Below are 18,957 nucleotides of genomic sequence, written 5' to 3' on the forward strand. Positions count from 1 at the left end.
GGCAGGCCACCCACCTTCGGGGAAGGGGAGAGGAGCGGGGCGACAGCCCCAGGGCTTGGAGCCTTCGCCAAAGGGACCCGCGGGCATCCCGTCCCACCCCCAGGTGGCAGGAGGCATCAGAGTCACAACTCCCAGAACCCGCACACTCCAGCGGACGCCGGCTCGCCCGACCCTGTCTCACGGCGTCCGCACGCCCGGAAGTGGGGCCGGGGGGGCGCGCGCCCGAGCGAGCGCGAGCGCAGCCGCGCTCCCGGAAGCGCCCTCGGCCTCGGCGCCTCAGCCGCCCCGGCGGTCTCCTCAGCTCTCAGGGCTTGCAAAGGCTGCCTGCGGGGCCGGGGGGTCGTTCCAGCTCCGGGCCGCTCGGGAAGGGTCTGTCTCTTGAACCTCGTCGGATCTGGAGAGGGTGCGGAAGTTTGAGCGGCCCGAAGTGCCATTCCCTCCCCACCCCCCGCAGCCCCAGAGGAGAGGGGGCGGCAAGAATGGACGCGCCCTTAACTCCCAGAGAATCCGCTAAATTCATTGCCGAAAACAGCCGCGACGTGTTCATTGACGACGGAGGCGTGCGGGGGGTGGCGGAGCTGCTGCTGGCCAGGACCTCGGAGCCCGGGCTGCGCCTGGAGGGCTGGAAGGCCCTGCACGAGCTGAACCCCCAGGCGGCCGACGAGGCTGCTGTCAACTGGGTGTTCGTGGTAGACACGCTCAACTTCTCCTTTTGGTCGGAGCGAGAGGAGCGCAAGTGTCTGGTGACGTACCGGGGCAGGACGTACAGTGGGTACTGGTCCCTGTGCGCCGCAGTCAACAGAGCGCTCGACCAAGGTTGGTGCGCGGGCGCCGTGGACTTTGGGATGCATCCCTCGCACTGTGGGGATGGAGTCCGGTTTTCAATGACATACGAAGCGCAGTGTTTCAGAGTCTCTGAATGTGCTATTGCACTAGGTGATGGGGGCCGCCTTGCGTGGTCTGCCAGCCTCTGGTCCGAATCCTGACTGCCCCACTTCCAATCTAGCTGCCTGCTACTGCACCACCAGGGAAGGCAGGAGAAGGGGGCCGTGTGCCTGGGCCTCTGCCCTCCGAGTGCGAGATCCCAGATGGAGCTCTTGGCTTTGCCCTGGCCGTCGCAGCCCTTTGGGAAGTGAACCTGTAGATGGAATATTCTCTCGCTCGCTCTCTATAACCACCTTTCAAAAAAAAAAAAATAGATTTTAACTATCGTACTAGATGAACAAATAGAAAGTGATGGGTTTTGCTTCTGAGAACTGGGAATTCCTCATCCACTTTTGGTGCCCTCCCTTATTTGGTTTTCTGTTTTTCACATTGTTGCAGAATAAGAGGCTAATGTCTGCATTTTCTTCTCTGCTTAAAGGGACCCCAATAACCAGTGCGTCGTACTATGCCACAGTGACCCTGGATGAGGTTCGGCAGATATTCCGTTCTGACACAGAGTTCCCCATGCCGCTGATGGAAGAGAGGCATCGAGTTCTCAACGAAACAGGGAAAATCCTGCTGGAGAAGTTTGGAGGCTCTTTTTTAAACTGTGTCCGAAAGAGTAAGAACAGTGCGCAGGAGTTAATGAGCCTGGTTGTTGAACATTTTCCTTCTTACCGAGATGTGACTGAGTTTGAGGTGAGTTTTATTGGGGATTTCAGAAATCATAATCCTCCCAGAGTTACTTTCAAAACTCACCTGAAGAATAAAAATGTAAATTTTGAATTTCTTTTTCTGTGGATAAGAAATAGTAACAAAGTAATATTACAAAGCCATTACTTCTTTTGTCTGATTTTAAAGATTGATTGACTGATTTGAAAGAGTAACAGAGAGAGAATGGGAGTCAGGTCAAGCTCTCCCCACCGTCTGGGCCAGGCCAAAGCCAGGGTCCAGGAACTCCATCCTGTCTGCTACCTGGGGGGCAGGGGCCCCAGCACTTGGTCATCTGCCGCATTGTCGGAGTGCCCGATCAGTAGCAGCCTAGCCAGAACATAAGCCAGCCTCTGAAGTGGGATGTTGGCATCGCAAACAGTGGCTTAATCCACTGGGCTACACTTTTTTTTTTAAAGATTTGTTTTAATTTTCTTTTTTGTTGTAAAGTCATATATACAGAAAGAAGGAGAGACAGAGAGAAAGATCTTCTGACTGATGACTCACTCTCCAAGTGACCGCTCTGGCTGGTGCTGCGCTGATCCAAAGGCAAGAGTCAGGAGTTTCTTGCAGGTCTCCCACGTGGGTGCAGGGTCCCAAGGCTTTGGGCCGTCCTCCACTGCTGTCCCAGGCCACAAGCAGGGAGCTGGATGGGAAGTGGAGATGCCGGGATTAGAACCGGTGCCCATATGGGATCCTGGCACATTTAAGGCGAGGACTTTAGCCTCTAGGCCACCATGGTGAACCCTGGGCTATACTTCTGATTTATTTATTCAGCAAAATTAGAGAGAGAGGAAGAGACAGAGGTCTTCCATCTGCTGGTTCACTCTCCAAAGGGTTGCCACAGCCAGGGCTAGCTAGATTAGGATGGGGGCTGGTAGAAAGCAGGAGCCAGAAGCTTCACCTGAGTCTCTCACATGGATGCAGGGCCCAAGCTCAGTCCATCTTCTGCTGCTTTCCCAGGTGCATTAGCAGGAAGTTGGCTGGGAAGTATAGCAGCCAGGAATTGAACCTGTATTCACTGAGATGCCAGCGTTGCAGGAAGCAGCTTAACTCACTGTACCACAAGGCCAGCCCCATAAATAAAATTTTTAAAAAGATTTATTTGTTTTTGTTGCTAAGACAGATACACAGAGAGGAGGAGAGACAGAGAGAAAGATCTTCTGTCCGATAATTCAATCCCCAAGTAACCACAACAGCTGGTTCTGCACTGATCTGAAGCCAGGAGCCAGGAACTTCCTCCAGGTCTCCCGCATGGGTGCAGGGTCCCAAGGCTTTGGGCCGTCCTCGACTGCTTTCCCAGGCCACAAGCAGGGAGCTGGATGAGAAGAGGGACCGCTGGAATTAGAAACAGCATCCATATGGGATCCTGGTATGTCCAAGGTGAGGACTTTAGCTGCTAGGCTACCAGGCTGGGCCCATGTATTTTTTTCTTCTTCTTTTTTTGTTTTTATAAAGTTTATTCATTTTTTGGCCCACCACAGTAACCTAGTGGCTGAACTCCTCATTTTGCGTGTGCCAGGATCCCATATGAGTGCCAGTTCTAATTCCAGCTCCCTGCTTGTGGCCTGGGAAAGCAGTTGAGGATGGCCCAAAGCTTTGGGACCCTGCACCCATGTGGGAAACTTGAAAGGCTCCAGGCTCCTGACTTCAGATCAGCTCAGCTCCAGCCATTGCGGCTGCTTGGGTTGTGAATCAGTAGATGGAAGATCTTTTTCTGCCTCTCCTCCTCTCTGTATATCTGACCTTCCAATAAAAATAAAATAAATCAAAAAAAGTATTATTTTGCAATTATTTATTGATAAGATCATATTATGTGGAATATATAAAGAATGATTTCAGCATTTATGGTGTTTTCAGTTAATACCAGTTAACAATTTAGAAGTTGGGATTTGATTATTAAAATAATTTGATTAATAAAGGCATAATTGGTAGAAAAGAAAATGCTTTACCAATTATTTAAATTTATTTTTAGATTACTCACTTTAGTCTTACATTTTGTTCCATTTCAAGTGACATTAAAATCTAATCATTGTGGTATCTAGTCTGCTGTCATGGAAACTGGATCATAATGTGGCAATTTATGTTTCCTAGACCACTAGTACTGATTACGTTATATAAGTTTGAGTCTGAGTTTTTCCCATTTTTCCCTTTGAATCTTCTTTTAAAAATTGCAGATAATGACCTATATTATATTAAGCTTAATGGTATAATGATTATCTTTAATATGCAATTTTATTTTGTAAATTAGTTTTATATCCTGTCATCTTATCAACTGGAAACCAGAAACCTGGTTACCATATAAAAATCTAGTTTACATGAGAGCAATCAGCAAGTTGCTGTATTTGGGTCGTTCAGGAATTTAGGCCCTTAGCATAACGTAGGAGTGTTTCTTAATGCTGGTATATTCCCACAGCAGCTCAGTTAAATTTATAGACCTCGCATTGTGGTGAAATATGAGCATGTATGTTTGCTCAGGAAAGGACTATTCTAAATTGTGTGTGTGTGTGTGTGTGTGTGTGTGTGTGTGTGTGTTTCAACCTCTTGAAAGACAAAGTGACAGAGAGAGAGAAAGAGCAAACAAGCCTGAGAGCCTGCAATAGCCAAGCCTAGACCAGGCTGGAGCGAGGAGCATGGAACTCCATCCAGGCCCCATGTGGGTGATGGGGCTCCCAGACTCAAACTAGTGCTTTGGTATGGAATGCCGGCCTCACAGTTTTCTTAATAAAGGAATGTATCTGGTTATTTTGCAGAATATTGTATGAGGCCTTTGCTTAAAATTTTCATGAAAATTTTGATTCAATTATTTATACCATTTACTGATTAAAATGCTCTCAGAGATGGTCAAGATAAATTTTTGGGTTGGTGATCATGATTATTCCCATCTGGCAACATCAACAATTATAAAACAGGATTTAAAATTGTTACCATTGGTTATTAGGATCAGGAGTAAAGGAACTCCATATTAATTCTATTAATTCCATAATCTATACTATCTTACATTTGTAGATTTAAGGAGAATTCTTGAGTTAATATATAATCCAGTGTTTTATAATGCTTTATTTTACTTGTTTCTTTATGTACAAATAAATACAATTGGGTACTTTGTTATATTTTTTTTCCCAAGAATTTATTTATTGCTATTGGAAAGTCAGATTTACACAGAAGGAGAGACAGAGAGAAAGATATGTTCTGTTCACTGCCTAAATGGCTGCAGTGGCTAGAGCCAAGCTGACCCAAAGCTTGAAGCCTGGAACTCTTTTGGGTCTCCCCACGGGTTTAGGTCCCAAGGGCTTGGGCTGTCCTTTGCTGCTTTCCCAGGCAACAATCAGGAAGCTGGATGGGAAGTGGAGCTGCCGGGATACAAACCATTGTCCATAGGGGATCCCGGCAGATGCAAGGCAAGGATTCAGCCACTAGGCTACCACATGGAGCCTTATTTTGTTATTTCTAAAAATCATAAACTTGATCATTTCTGGCTCATAATCAGTTATGTCTTTATGATAGAGTATGTTAATTATACCTGAAAGGAAGAGTAAAAATGTTATGATTTTTCTCAGGTGCAAGCTCAAGAATTATTACGTTCTTTTTTTTTTTTCTTTTTCTTTTTCTTTTTTTTTTTTTTTTTTGTATTTTACACAGTGTGAATTGTGTTGCAACCAAAAAAAGCTTTTAAAGAGATTTTTGAAAGAATACTGTCTCAGCAGTAGAAATAACAAGCAGTTATATTGCAGTGGTACAGAAAGGCCTGTGTGAAGTAATGCCATTGGGGAAGAATATTAAACAGTAAAGGATTACATTAATTGTAATTTATATACCTTGAAAAAAAGGGGGAGTAAATTGGAGCCACAGACGGTTTAATGTTTATTCAGTCCTTTCGTTTTTTGTTTTTTTTTTTTTTGTGAAAGTGCTATAGATTCTTACTAACAGAGTAGGTTGATTCTGTTTTCGAAAAAGTTGTGTGCATCATGTGCCTTCTTAAAAACTAGCATTAAAGCTTTCCCACGCCAGGGTCATGTTGATAGAGTCTCTGTCCAACAGGGAAAAAGAGTTTCTTTTTACAAACGAGCCCAGATCCTCGTGGCCGACACATGGAGCGTGCTGGAAGGAAAAGGGGACGGCTGCTTCACGGACATCTCCAGTATTACCATGTTTGCTGACTACAGATTACCCCAGGTTCTTGTTCACCTGGGGGCCCTCAAGTACTCGGAGAAGCTGCTGAAGAAGCTTCTCAAAGGTTTGCAGTCCTAATTCTGACATTTTTATACAGGGTGAACTGTGTTGTATCTTTAGTTTTTTCATAACAAATCTCCTTTGCTTTTTTTTCTTATTGTATTTCATTTTATGGCATCATTTCATAGGCTCTGAGGTTCCCCCAACCCCTCCCCGTACCCTCCCCCCATGGTGGATTACTCCACCTTATTGCAGTATTACAGTTCAAATCCAGTCATGCTTCTTTCATTGCAAGCACGTACCATGCATAGAGTCCAGCATCTTATTGTCCAGATCAATTCAACAGTTTCTTGGTCTAAGAGCAGAGCTGGCAGAATATTGTCCTGACCAATTAAAAGCCGTAACATAATATCAACAGCAGTTTACAACATTATGGAGTTAATTGACATGGTATTGAGTGACTGATATGTTAGAAAATGCAAGTTCTTAACCACATCCTGTGACTACTTCATTGACATTTCAATTTTAGTTTATATACAATGGGCTCCTTTTTTTTTCTCAATGGGCTTCTATCCACCTTAAAATGGCTATAGGGTACTATTCAACTGTCTTGTGTCTATTTTCATTTTTATATTTAGCAGTTTATTGTATTGAAGTGTAATTTTTACTGAACTTGGCAGATTTTAGGCTAGTCCAAACTGGCTTATAACTTTAACAAGGCATATGTCAACAGTTGAGGCACAGAACAGTTTTAGGAGGGGTGTGCAGGGAAACATTCAATACCCCAGTGAGGAGTAACTTATTTTCGTGTCCTATCTAGTAAGGTATATGTGAGTCCCCGCTGACCATTTCCTGTCTGGTTCTAAGCTTTCCTTGTTGTTCTCTGTCTGTCTATTCTAATTTTTTTGTTGTGGTTCCCTTGCTTTTAAAAAGAGCTATATTTGTTGCCTAGACTGTGGCATACAAATAGTGTAGAAACTTGTGCTATTCGGGTGTTCTAATTTCCGAGCCTGATACAGCAAAAACTGAGTCTGTGCTAGATGAGCATGTAGCACTCTGCGTCGTCAGGCGTGGCGTTCAGAGCGCTCGACTAGAGAGCAGCTGGAACTCTTGTGCACAGGATTTTCTACAACTTTATTTCATGCCTTGTCTTTTTCCTTCCTTCCTTCTTCTTTCCCATTTTCCCTCCCTCTCCCCCTCCCTTCATTCCTTCTTTCTTTCCCTCCCTCCCTTCCTTTCTCTTTTTCTCTCTTTTCTCTTTCTTTCTTTTTAAAAAAGTTATTTGAAAGGCAGTGTGATGGCGAGAGCGATATCTTCCATTTTCTGGGTTATACACCTAAGCCCTTAACAGCCAGAACTAGACCAGGCTGAAGCCAGGAGCAGGGAACACCCTCCAGGTTTCCCACATGGATCCCAGGAACCCGTCTACTGGTTCGCTCCCCAGATGACTGCAGTGGCTGAGGCTTGGCCGGACCAAAGCCAGGATCCAGGAGTTTTTCAGGTCTCCCATGCGGCTAGTAGGGGGCCAAACACTTAACCCATCCTCTGCTGCTTTCCCAAGCACATTATTAGGGAGCTGGATCAGCATCCACATGGGATGCCAACACTTCACACCAAAGCTTAGCTTGCTGCAGCATAAAACTGGCCTCTAGGAGTTTTTACAGCACGTGTCCCTGCTGCTGTGAAAGCAAATCCTGGTGAGAAGGGAAGGGAAGGTTTAGCTTTGTGTGCTAGCATCTAGGGCAGGCTGTTAGTGTTGGTTTTCCTGTCTGCCTCGCTGATCTGCGTCTCAGCCCACAAGGGCGCTGGATGGAGAATGTAAATGTCACAGCTTAGAGTCCAGGGAGGAGTGAAAACAATCCAGCCAGATCCTTCTCCCAATGCCTGTATGGATCGTAGGGCCTCTTGAGTTCTGTGAAGCTCTGTGCAAAGGATGCGGGCCATGACGAGGGATCCGATACAGTTCGCAGATATGTTTTGTTAGGCATGAGTGCTTTTTAAATTAGTTTGTGACATTTGAAATTTTGAGTTAGGTCCCTGTGCGGTGGCCTAAGTCCTCACCTTGTATGTGCTGGGATCTTAAATGGGCACCGATTCGTTTCCCAGCTGCTCCACTTCCCATCCAACTCCCGGCTTGTAGCCTAGGAAAGCAGTCTAGGACGGCCCAAAGCCTTGGGACTCTGTGCCCGTGAGAGGCTCCTGGCTCTTGTCTTCAGATTAGCTCAGCTTTGGCTTTTGTAGCCACCTGGGGAGTGAGTCAGTAGATGGAAGATCTTTCTCTGTTTCTCCTTGCTATACATCTGACTTTCCAATAAAAATAAGTGCATACTAAAAAGAAAAATCACATTCAGGGAAAAGTATTTGGCCCAGGAATTGAGATGCTATTTGTGATGGCCATGTTGGCAGACCAGGGCATAAGTTCTGCATAGGCTCCTACTCCGAGTTTCCCACTTCCTAGTAATGTACACCCTGGTGGCAGAAGGTGATGGCTCAGCTAGCTGGGCCCTTGCTAGCCCTGTGGGAAATCTGGATTGAGTTACCAGCTTCTGGGGTCAATTTGGCCTGGCGCCAGTGATTATAGGAATTTAGGGAGTAAGCCAGTACATGGGTGCTCTCTCTTACTGCCTCCCAAACTAACTAACATTGACCAACAAGAGAAAAAAAAATTAGTACATTCCATATAAAAATCAGACTAACCGGCTTCTATAAAAATAGGGAAATATAGAAATATGCCACCTTTAGAGGCGAGCACACAGTCTGTCTTACACCAGTTGGTGTCTGACTGCTGCGTTTGCTATTAGTGAACTCCACTGTCTGTAGCCTCAGTGTCCACATTGTGGACTCAGATAAACCCCATCATGGGGGCTTAACAGACCAGGGCCTTAGGTGAGCTCTCAGCTCCATTTCAGGCAGAGCCCACCAAAGTATCCTGAAAGCCACAGCTTACATCGCTGGCACTGTATTGCAGTGCTGGTTCAGATCCTGGTTCTTGTTATGTTCAATCCAGCTTCCTGGTAATGCATTATGAGGGCAATAGAAAATAGCCCAAGTACTTGGTTAACCTAATCATGTGAGAGGTCAGAGCGGGTTCCAGGACCCAGGCCTTGAGCTGGTTGTTGCAGGCACTGGGGAATGAACGGAAAGACATCTCTGTTTCCTGTTGTCTTTTTATATTCCAAATAATGAATCTTTAAAAAAAGCAAAGAGTGATCAAAGTTTTCCTTGCTCAGATTAAAGATTTTGATTTCCTGGATTCTGCCTCCTGCACCTGGGATATCCCCAAAACAGTGTGCAGTGCCCGAAGTGAGGAAGGGAGGCACTGTTAGCTGGATCCCCAGGAACCACTCACGTTTGTAATAATTTTACTTAAGATCAAATTCACTTTTACATCCCTTCTTTTCAGTAATTTAGTAAGAATACTCTTTCATTTTTATTTGTTTTTTCAAAATTTATTTATTTGAATGGCAGAGCAATAGAGAGATAGACAGAGATCTGCCATTCATTGGTTCACTCCCCCTCAATGACTGCAGCAGCCAGTTCTGGGACAGGCCAAAACCAGGAGCCAGGAGCTTCACTCTGGCTTCCCACATGGGTTTCAGGGACTCAAGTACTTGGGACGTCCTTATCCACTTTTCCAGGCACTTCAGCAGGAAACTGGATAGGAAGTGGAGCATCTTAACACACTATGGTACAATGTCAGCCTTGCTGTCCTATTTTTAAATCTGTGATTAGCACATATTCACTTAGCAAACACTTACTGGTGACTTAATGTACGTAAGATACTCTACCAGGTCCTGACAATGCTGAGACAAGCAAGCCAGCCATGTCCCCTGTCCTGTGTAATTCAGTACCTGAGATGAGGAATGGTGTAAATAAACAGTACAAGCTGAGGATTACAGGTTTGGGATTTTTTTTTTTTTTGGACATTTATTTTATTTTGAAGTCAGTTACAGAGAGAGAGAGAGAGAGAGGAAGGAAGAGAGATCTTAAATGCACTGGCTCACTCCCCAGATGGCCAGTGTCTAGTGCAGGACCAGGCTGAAGCCCGGAACCGGGAGCTTCATCCAGGTCTCCCACCTGGGTAGCAGGGACCCAAATGCCTGGATCATCTTCCTCTGCTTTTCCCAGGCCGTGAGCACGAGGTAGGACTGGAAATAGAGCAATAAGGACATGAATCACCACCCGTGTGAAATGCAGGCTTCTCAGGGAACGGCTTTACTCACTCCACAACACCAACTCCCGATTACAGTTTTAACATGATAGTATTTAAGTATTGTGTGTTGTGCGACAATTTGAGTAGAGTCTGAGTAGGTTTTGCTGCCAAAAGTAGTGCTGCTTACTGTGCTTTTCCCCTTTGCAGGAGAAATGCTTTCATATGGGGACAAGGAAGAGGTAGAGATCCGAGGATGCTCACTTTGGTGTGTTGAACTGATCCGAGATTGTCTTCTGGAGCTTATTGACAAAAACACTGAAAAACCTCAAGGCGAGATCAATTCCATTCTTCTGGATTATTACTTGTGGGACTATGCTCGAGACCACAGGGAAGACATGAAAGGAATTCCATTCCATCGCACACGCTGCATATATTATTGACTCGCAAGTATAAATGCACCCAAAGAACATGCCTTCATTTTTTTTTAAAGATTTATTTTTATTGGAACATCAGATTCACAGAGAGAACGAGACGCAGAGAAAGATCTTCTGTTCCATATCGCATGCAGGGAGCTGGATGGGAAGTGGAGCAGCTGGGACATGAACCAGTGGCCATGTGGGATCCCAGCGAAGACTTTAGCCACGATGCTACCACACCAGGCCTGAAAACTCCTGCATTTTTATAACATATAGTCATTTGAACAGCTTTGCTTTAATATCTAAGAAAGGTGGTAGAAATTACAAGAGCGAAAAAATGGACTACTCATTCTCACTTTATAAATGTTGTTCCCAGCAAATCCTCTGTATTCACCACTTTATCCTTTGTCTACTTACTTTAATCTTGGCTTTTTTTTTTCTTTTTTTTTTTTTGTGTCAATGTAGTTGACAGAACTGGTGAAGAAATTTTTGTATCTTCTTTATATCTCGTATTTCTTACATCTAATCATGCTATAGTCTTTAGTGATAATATTTGATTTATTTGGGCCTGACACAATAGCCTAGTAAATCCTCACTTTGCATGTACAAGGATCCCATGTGGGCACCAGTTCAGATCCCAGCTGCCCCACTTCCCATCCAGCTCCCTGCTTGTGGCCTGAGAAAAGCAGTGAAGAATGGCCCATAGGATCATTGGCTCCTGGCTTCAGATCAGCTCAGTTCCAGTCGCTGTGACCACTTGGGGAGTAAATCAGTGGATTCTTTGTCTCTTCTTCTCTCTGTAAATCTGCCTTTCCAATAAAAATAAGTAAATCCCTCAAAAAAAAAAAAGGGTGAAGCAGCCAAGACCCAAAATGGGATGCTGGGTCATAGGTGGAACCTCCACCTATTATGCCACAATACTGGCCTCTGAATAGATCATTGTAACACCTAATGCAAAATAATTGCAAGTGTTTGTTGGACTGTGTTGTGTTTAAGGATTGATGACAAGAAGAAAATATATTCATGTTCAAACGAGAACTTTTCTGATCTTCAGTTGGTTACATCTACAAATCAGCGCTCGTGAATTTTTTTTGAGGTTCATTTGTTCTTTTTTTTAATTAATTACATTGCATTATGTGACACAGTTTCATAGGAAACGGTCGTGAATTTATTAAAAAAAAATTGCACTTTGCTTTTCTGCTCTCTCTGTGTATATCAGGGAAATGTAGCCTTTCCGCAAGGACTTTACTGCCATCTGCTGGGCATTTATCATAATAGTCCTAGCAATAATTAAATGCACGTGAATGGAGGCTTCTACAGTTGTGCACAACCCTACACAAGCATTGGTAACTGACTCAGAAAGGTGACCCCATCCTCAGTGCAGGTGGATCTGATGCAGTGTGAATGCTTTGTGTGCTGGTTAACCCATCCTTTGTAGTGAGTCTACAAAGTTCTGGGAGCCTGTGACTGGGTGGGAAGTTGGCTGGCTGTGTAGTGTTCCCATCCAACTGTCTGTTCTCCCAAGCCACTCTCTCTATAGCTTGACTCCTGACCCAGGAATTCTGTGTTCTGATGTTGACAGTAGGATTGAGGAAGCAATCTAGTTAATGAATACAAAGAGTTGACCACAAGGTCTATAAGAGCTATCATATTTTTGTTTCTTCTTCATTGATCAGTGCTTGGTCATATGACCATAGTTACCTACTAACGAGGGTAGGAAACTACAAGCCAACTCTGTCATTGGCGTGGATACCCTCTAAACTATGAAAAGAGATTGCATAGATGTTGAAAAATAAGAGCTTGTTTTTACCACCAGTACATATTTTTTATAGGTTCAGAGAATTTAAATAGTACTTCTTTCTTTTATAAAAAAGATTTATTTATTTTTTATTGGAAAGTCAGATATACAGAGGAGGAGAGACAGAGAGGAAGATCTTCTGTCTGATGACTCACTCCCCAAGAGACCGCAATGGCTGGAGCTGAGCCAATCCAAAGCCAGAATCCAGGAGCTTCTTCCGGGTGTCCCACATGGGTGAGGGTCCCAAAGCTTTGGGCAATCCTCCACTGCCTTTCCAGGCTACAAATTGAATAAGAACTGGAGCAACTGGGATACGAATCAATGCCCATATGGGGTCCTGGTGCATGCAAAGCAAGGACTTTAGCCACTAGACTGTCACGCCGGGCCCTGCCCCCTGATTTTCACACTATAATGTAACCTGGTGTAGGAAGCACCTGCCTCCTAGAATTCACACTCTAGGGTAATCCATTTCCCTAAATGTAGGTAGGACCCTATATCTTGCTTCTTTATTCAGAATATCGCAAAGATTTTGAGATGCCCTGGCATAGTTAAATTAAACGACTGGCTTCTGTCTTGTTACTTTTCTTTTCTTGACTGCTCCTGTGTGCTTGAGAGGGACATCTGTCAAGGAATTATGGGGAGGAATTGTAAGGCCACCTCTGGTCAACAGCCAGCAAGGATCTGAGTCCTGCAGTCCCACAACTCTCAAGGAACTGAGAGTGTACACTGAATTCATTGTAACCATTGCTGACAGTCATGTGACACAAGAGGCATAATGCTATTGCAGTCTTGTGAAAGCCGTGAGTTAGAGAACCCAGCAAAGTGAGAGAAAGAAAGTCAAGAGAACCTAGATTCCTGTGATACAAGAAATTATGATGTAAGAAATGTCTTTTTAGTCACTGAGTTATGGGATGATTTGTTGTTCAGCCTTGGAAAAGTAAAGCAACTCCCTTGCCAAGCCACAGCTCCTGCTGGGGAGCACAAGAGCCAGGGCTGGGGGCAGGGCAGGGCAGGCTGGCAGCACTTGCCAGCATTTGTGCAGGCTGAATATGGGGGCAGCCTTGTCTGGGCCAGGTTGTAGCACCTGCTGGCATACTGGAATGCGAGGACAAGGTGTGGGCTGTGTTACTTCCTGCTGGGCATAGCCAGCAAGAGCTGAGATGGTAAATGGGTCATGCCAAGCTGGGTTGCAGTACCTGCCAGCACTCACAAAATCAAGGACTGGGAATGGGCCTGATAGCGAAAGTTTGGGGACTTCCCTGTGAGGTACAGCTTCCACTAGTGAGTGAGAAAGCTGGTATTGGGAGCAAACTCGTCTGGAGAACACTGCAGCACCCACTGACATGCACATGGGCTAGATTTGGGGGCAGGCCAGACTAGGTGGGGCTCCAGCACTCACTGGTGCTTGTGAGAGTCAGAATGGGTGTGAGTCAGGCTGGGTTAGGCTGCAGCACCTGCCAGTTCATGTGAGAGCTGAGTCTGGGGATGGGCCTGGCTGGGGTGGGCTGTAGCACCCACCAGCAAGAGACAGAATGGGTGCAGGCCAGACGGGCTGTGCTGCAGCACCTACCAGTACATATAGATCCAGGGCTGGGAGCAGGCCTGGTAGTGGAACATGGAGACTTCCTTGCTAGGCTGTAGCTCCTGCTGCTTAGCAGGAGAGTCAGGTCTGGGAGTAGGCTAGACCAGGCTGTGCTGCAGCGCCCATTGGCATATGTGTGAGCCAGGACTGGGGCCAGGCTGGGCTTGGAAAGTCCACACACACACTGGCACCAGAAAGAGCCAGAATATGGTGCAGGTCAGGCCATAATACCCTCCAGTTCACATGAGAGCTCAGGGTGGGCATTCTGGGAGAGGCCTGCAGCACCCACTGGCATATGTAAGACTCGGGGTTGGGAGAAGGGTTGGTAGGGGAACTTGAAGACTTCTACTGGTGAGCATGAGAGGTGGGGCTGGAGACACAACAGTCTGAAGACAGGCCAGCTGGGCTAGGTTGCAGCACTGGATAGCAAATGTCAGGACTGGGTGCTAGTTACGTCAGGCTGGACTACAGTGCCCCTTTAGTAGATGCAAGAACCAGGGCTGGAAGTGTTCCTGGTAGGGGAACTGTGGGCACTCCTCTGTTGGGCTGCAGCTCCTGCTGGTGAGCATGGGAGCCAGGGCTGGGGGGTGGGTCAGGCTGGTCAGAGCAACAACACCCAGTGGCATATGTGTGGGCTGGGTCTCGGGGTGCCAGATGGTGTGTGGAGTCAGCGAAGAGACGTGGACACCGTCAAGAACCTATCATTTTTATTTACTCTGCACAAATGTTTGATTGTTCTATTTTTACTTCATGAATAAGTGGGTATGCACAGATGTTTGATTATTTTATTTTTTACTTCATGGTCAACCAGGTACTCTTAAAGATAATTCTATAAGTTTCCATAATCATTTTCTTCAAAGCAAACCATTATTCACTCTTCAGTAGAAACCATTGGGTGACAGCCAGAACTCCAAGGCCAAGGCACATGTGATTACCTACTAATCAGTAATACATTCCTACTACGTTTCTATTTTCACACTTGTCCATCATTTAATGGGAGAAATATGTACAAGGGAAAAAAGATAAAAGTCCAAGACAAAAGTTTCAAATATTAATTTTTTTTTTTTAAAGATTTATTTTTATTATTTTTTCATTGGAAAGGCGGATATACAGAGAGGAGAGACAGAGAGGAAGATCTTCCGTCCGATGTTTCACTCCCCAAGTGAGCGCAACGGGCCGATACTATGCCGATCCGAAGCCAGGAGCCTCTTCCGGGTCTCCCACGCGGGTGCAGGTTCCCAAAGCTTTGGGCCGTCCTCGACTGCTTTCCCAGGCCACAAGCAGGGAGCTGGAAGGGAAGCGGGGCTGCCGGGATTAGAACCGGCGCCCATAAAAGTTTCAAATATTAAATCCCCCTACAACTAAGGCTCTATAACCCCAAAACAATCAAACAATAATCAAATATCTATATTATTAATAAAGCATCCTTTAATTCCTCTAGCCAAAAATTATATAAGAGGCTAAAACAGATACATTTTTTATGCTCCAAAGAATTGCAAGGACAGGCTAGCCTTTACGGTCACAGTAACTGTATTTATCATCATAGCAGTTTCAGCTCATACTCCCATCACTTTCATTAATTTTCAGGATATTTATCAATTCCTTTCCCAGAAAGTGTGGTACATGTCTGGGCCAGATTCGGAGGCAATGGTTAGGTACACAATAAGGTGTCCGGAAATGGCATAGACTTAATTGTGCTCCTGCACATTGTTGAAGTCCCAGTCACCAAGACATTATCAGCGACATTAACTCCCAAACTCACATCGGCTTCAAAAGCCATCTCACAGGGGCAAACAACAATGCCTCAATAGATTACAGAATTCCTAGTGGGATAGTTGAGTGTGCATGCAAAAGGGGGTGAGACTGCGTCAAGATGGTCAGAAAGCCTTGCCAAACAGGGAAGCTGTTCTCTTTTCACTCTCGTGTCATCCACACCCACTGCACAGACCCCAGCATGGAGGCAGGTCCAGCTGAGCTAAGCTTAGCATTTATGTGTGTGCACATGAACCATGTGAATACAGGATGGACCAGACTAGGCTGCAGGACATACCAGCACAGGCAGGAATCAGGACTAGGGATGGGCCTGGTGGAGGTTCTGGGGAGTCACTCCAATTAGGCTGTGTCACCCACTGGTGTGCATGAAGACCAGGCCTGTGTCAGACTGGGCTGGGCTGGGGTAGGCCATCAGGTCATGTGAGACGTGGGTTTGGAGTCAGAACTGACCAGGCAGCAGCAGCCACAGCTACGTGCATGGGCTGCGGCAGGTAATACACTGAACTTGACCCTGCACTCGCTGGCATACAAGAGTCAAATCTGAGATCATCACAAGCAAGGTTTCTCGGGGCACGCCCAAACCCCAGCCACGGGGACAATCACAATAAATGTGCTCCAACTTTGGAGTGCATGTGTCACGACTGGGCCTCCTCAGTTGCTGATGCCTGTGTAGTGGACAGCATGTCCAGAAGCACACAGGGGACATGACAGCCAGCTCATCTAGGCCAGCAGAGGATGCTGAGTGCCTCATCAGATGATACAGAACAGAACAGGTCGGACCATTCTCCTGACCAAGCTCTGCAACATGTTCCTGCACTAAGGTGGACTTGGTCAGCCAGTAGACCTTGGGAAACATTTTCTGAACTCCGCTGTGATGAAGCTGTTGATGTCTTAGGAATATCAAGACCACTCAACTAATAACACCCTCAGAACACTCTTCTCCACATCGGGGTCTCTAGGGTATCATCAAATGACCATCGCCTACCCCTGGGTGTTGATGTAGTTTGACAACAAGGAGTGGCCCCCTCTCCTGTGGATACAGGAAAAAAAAAATGAAACATTTGTTCCACTTCCCTTCCTCTGAACCTGACCTTCCCCCACCCTAACAGGAAGCCCTCCTAGGCTGATCAGGAATCAGGGACTTCCTCTGGGTCTCTCATGTGAGTGCAGGGTCCCAAAGCTTTGAGCCGTCAGCTGCTTTCCCAGGCCATAAGCAGGGAGCTGGATGGAAAGTGGAGAAGCCAGGACATGAACTGGCGCCCACTGGGGATCCCAACACTGAAAAGGGGAGGATTAGCTAATTGAGCCTTTGTTTTGGGCCTGGACAGCACAGATTCTTATTTTGCCCCACAGTGGCAGCACAGGTTCCCCCTGGCTCCAGCCTGCAGTTGCTGCACTGCGTCCTTCAGCCTCCCTGTCTCTCACTCTGTCAACACCTGTTTCCTCTTGCAGGCTTTGCAGGTGACCTCAGAGCTTGCTCTGACTTAAGAGGGAGGTCTTTTAGTCCCCCTTCTCTACCCACTCAACAAGGCCCAAGTCCCTGGTCTTTTTTTCCTTAACATTCCTAAGGACGTTTTATAAACTCCATAAGGGGATAGGACTAGAGTTGGAATGAAATTAACTTTGTTCTGCTATCCATCCTGAGGTCATGGCAGTAGCTGTGGAGGACAGGCATCCACTTTACAAGGGGGGTGGGGACTGATGAAACCCCTGCTATTTAACTTTGGCCTCAAGAAACCAATTTCTGGTCATGGGAAAACATTCCATTGCATTGCTGTTAGGCGTTTGCTGACCACTGCTGCCCTTCAAGAGGTGTGGCTTCTGTGAACTTTTGTGAAGCCTGTGGGGATTCCTAACCTAAATTGTTGCTGTTATTTATTGATATGTTAGCAGGCAGGTCCGATCTTTTAATGCACAGATGCTGTGCACCATGGTTCTTTTTGTAATAGTAATTTATTCTTATTTTACTTGGATGTCAGAGAAGGAGAGAAAAGCCATCCACTGTTTCACTCAAAAGGCTGCAATGGCTGGAGCTGAGCTGCTGCAAAGCTGGGAGCCAGGAATATCTTCTGGGTCTCCGATGTGAGCTTGGGGTCCCAAGGCTTTGGGCCATCCTCTGCTGCTTTCCCAGGCCGTAAGCAGGGAACTGGATGGGAAGTAGAGTGCCCCTATGAGATGCTAGTGCTTGTAGGTGGAGGACTAGCCAATTGAATCATTACACTAGCCCCAATATTTATTTTGCTTGAAAGAGTTATAGAAAGAAAAGGGGAAACAGAGAGGGAAAGAGGAGATTTTCCATTCACTGGATCACTCCCAAATGGTTGCAATGACTAGAGCTGGGCCTTTCCAAAACCAGGAGCTAGGAGCTCCTATTGGGTCTCACACTTGGGTGCAAGGGCCCAAGGGCTTGGGCCATTCATTGCTGTTTTCCCAGCTTGTGATCAGAAAGCTGAGTCAGATGTAGATACTCAGAACTCAAACTTTTTCCCATATGGGATGCTGGCACTGCAAGCAGAGGATTAGTTTGCTATACCACCATGCTGATCCCAACATGGTTCTAAAAGTGCGCAATGATGAATTAATTTTTTTCTTCAGACTGCAAGTTTTGTTTTGAATGAAAGAGAAGTTTAAAATCTTGGGCCCAGCATGGTGGCCTAGTGACTAAAGGCCTCTCCTTTTTTTTTTTTAGGCATAAAGGTGGTTTATTCAGGTTAACCTAGGTCTCCCAGTCACCTAAAGGTCTTTCCTTGAATGCACCAGGATCCCATATGGGTGCGAGTTCTAGTCCTGGCAGTCCTGCTCCCCAGCCAGCTCCCTGCTTGTGGCCTGGGGAAGCAATCTAGGATGGCCCAAAGCCTTGGGACCCTGCATCCACGTGGGAGACCTGGAAGAGCTCCTGGCTCCTGACTTCGGATTGGCTCAGCTCTGGCTGTTGTGACCACTACTTGGTAAGTGAATCAAGACGGAAGATCTTCCTTTCTGTCTCTCCTCCTCTCTCTATATCTAACTTTCCAATAAAAACAAAATAAAAATAAATCCTTAAAAAAAAAAAAAAAGAGAGAGGGGCCCAGTGCAGTGGCCTAGTGGCTAAAGTCCTCACCTTGAACGCTCCAGGATCCCATATAGGTGCTAGTTCTAATCCCGGCAGCTCCACTTCCCATCCAGCTCCCTGCTTGTGGTCTGGGAAAGCCTGCAAGGATGGCTCAAAGCCTTGGAACCCTGTATCCACGCAGGAGGCCTGGAAGAGGTTCCTGGCTCCTGGCTTTGGATTGGTTCAGCTACAGCCATTGTGGTCACTTGGGGAGTGAATCATCAGATGGAAGATCTTCCGGTCTGTCTCTCCTCCTGTCTGTATACCTGGCTTTCCAATAAAAAAGAACTATAGAAACTGTAGCTGGGTCCGGCGCGGTGGCGCAAGTGGTTAAGT

General features: G+C 46.1%; 1 protein-coding gene across 1 annotated transcript; it reads left to right on the forward strand.

Moving 5' to 3' along the window:
• Positions 1 to 257: 257 nt before the first annotated feature.
• On the forward strand, positions 258 to 10,495 carry CUNH9orf64 (chromosome unknown C9orf64 homolog). The gene is made up of 4 exons (XM_040963519.1): positions 258 to 816; positions 1,364 to 1,623; positions 5,677 to 5,872; positions 10,169 to 10,495. The coding sequence occupies exons 1-4, from the start codon at positions 480 to 482 to the stop codon at positions 10,399 to 10,401; spliced, it is 1,026 nt and encodes a 341-aa protein (XP_040819453.1). The 5' UTR covers positions 258 to 479; the 3' UTR covers positions 10,402 to 10,495.
• The last annotated feature ends 8,462 nt before the right edge of the window (positions 10,496 to 18,957 follow it).

The sequence above is a fragment of the Ochotona curzoniae genome, unplaced genomic scaffold (assembly GCF_017591425.1).
Source record: "Ochotona curzoniae isolate NIBS_2020 unplaced genomic scaffold, NIBS_Ocur_1.0 scaffold_3208, whole genome shotgun sequence".
In the NCBI taxonomy this organism is placed as follows: Eukaryota; Metazoa; Chordata; class Mammalia; order Lagomorpha; family Ochotonidae; genus Ochotona; species Ochotona curzoniae.

Coding starts and splice junctions, on each gene's coding strand:
- CUNH9orf64 (XM_040963519.1), top strand. CDS start 480: ATGGACGCGCCCTTAACTCCCAGAGAATCCGCTAAATTCATTGCCGAA. Junction 817..1,363: donor CAACAGAGCGCTCGACCAAG/GTTGGTGCGCGG, acceptor CTCTGCTTAAAG/GGACCCCAATAACCAGTGCG. Junction 1,624..5,676: donor GAGATGTGACTGAGTTTGAG/GTGAGTTTTATT, acceptor TCTGTCCAACAG/GGAAAAAGAGTTTCTTTTTA.